Genomic DNA, 1731 nt, shown 5'->3' with positions numbered 1-1731 from the left:
ATAGTTTAACTGAATCATCTAGAGAAGAAAATAACTCCTTTCTACCAGACATATGATTACTGCAAGCATTATCCAAGTACCATATATTTTCATCTTCAGCACATGAATTACTTGTAAAAAATAAAGTTTGAGTACCCAGATTATCATCAGTATTTTGATGCTGATTTTCTGCAATGTGTGCTTGATTGTTATTCACTATTTTGAATCTGCAATCTGCTGCTTTGTGTCCATACTTTCCACAATGAAAGCAGTTGAAATAGGTTCTTTCTTGATGAAAATTTCCTCGACCTCTTCCTCAGTTAACAGGCCTGAAATTCGTTCCACCTCTTCCTTGATTAGGTGGTGTAAAATTATTATAACTTCCTTGGTTGTAATTGCCACGACCTCTACCTCTGAAACTTTCTTTGCCTCTACTTTGAAAATTAAAACCACGACCTCGTCCTACTTGTGTACGGCTTGATTCTGCAACGTTGTTGAAATTCACTCGGCTTTTCAGGGCTTCCTCGGTTGATTTTTCTGACTTCTCCGGTATTCTACTGATGTGGCTTTCCATGGTTCCTTGCAACTCTGCAATCGTCATAGTATCCATATCGTGGGACTCTAGTATCGTAGTCACCACGTGGTCATACTTTATTGGCATGGTGCGAAGAATTTTCTCCACTACTTTGCTATCGGGCATATCTTCTCCAAAGACTCTCATCTTATTGACAAGATCTGTAACACGAGTAAAATATTGCTCAATAGTTTCTGAGCTCGACATCTCATACCTTTCATATTCTCTTCTTAAAGACTGTAGCTTTACTTTCTGAGCTTTATCTACGCCTTTGAATGACAGTTTCAACGTGTTCCATGCTTCTTTTGCATTTTTGGCATTTGCTATTTTGCCAAACACCGTATAATCTACTCCTTGATGAATTTGAGATAGCGCCAATTGATCTCTCCTCTGTTGGGCAGCATCTGCTCCTTCTTGCAAACCCGGTTCAATGAAATTTCACAGGTTCTGGGCCTTCAAATGGGTAGACATCAAAGTCTCCCAATAACTATAATCAAGTTTTCCATCTAACTTAGGACCGGACCACACAATATTGAAAGTGTTTGCCATACCGGCTCTATAAATCAACAACTATGTGAGAACTCTCCCACACCTTACAAACTCTCAAACACCAGACGCTGGATTAACCAACTCTAATACCAAATGTAAGTATAATACCCACAACTAATTGGCCCTAGGATCACTCACTCATATAAATGACATTATCATATTTTTCATCTCTCAAACTCACTAACACTCATAAAACAAAGGAGAGAATTTTCACATTTCAAAACATATACATTTCATTATGGAACACGCAAAATACATAAGGTATATGTGCCTTTATATAGGCAATGTTTTCTACTAAAATAATAATTTATGAATCACAACTCAATTTTGTAATGACCACTATTTTATGAGTTGGCTTCATGAATCTTCTTTCAACTTGTATTCATGTAGTTTCCATAATCTTCTAATTTCAATTCAATTTGATTTTGAATTTCTTTAATGTTGTAGAATGTTGTAGTTGTGCTATTCTCTTGAATGTTCTTCAAAGATCTTCAAGCTTCCAATATGCTAGCTTCTAGCAATATCTAGCCAATTGATGATTATTGTATTCAACTCAAACTTTGCTTCTTTAATTCTTTAACCATGCTTCATGAAAATTCTAATCCATGCAAGTTGATAGATAGCACAAG

The 1731-nt window shown here is 36.1% G+C and overlaps 1 protein-coding gene across 1 annotated transcript; it reads right to left on the bottom strand.

Moving 5' to 3' along the window:
- LOC110271951 lies at positions 296-760 on the bottom strand. Its single transcript, XM_021123674.1, has one exon. It carries the CDS (start codon positions 758-760, stop codon positions 296-298), a length of 465 nt encoding a protein of 154 aa, XP_020979333.1.

The sequence above is a fragment of the Arachis ipaensis genome, chromosome B05 (assembly GCF_000816755.2).
Source record: "Arachis ipaensis cultivar K30076 chromosome B05, Araip1.1, whole genome shotgun sequence".
Classification (NCBI taxonomy): domain Eukaryota; kingdom Viridiplantae; phylum Streptophyta; class Magnoliopsida; order Fabales; family Fabaceae; genus Arachis; species Arachis ipaensis.
This window is presented reverse-complemented; position numbering and strand designations above follow the sequence as displayed.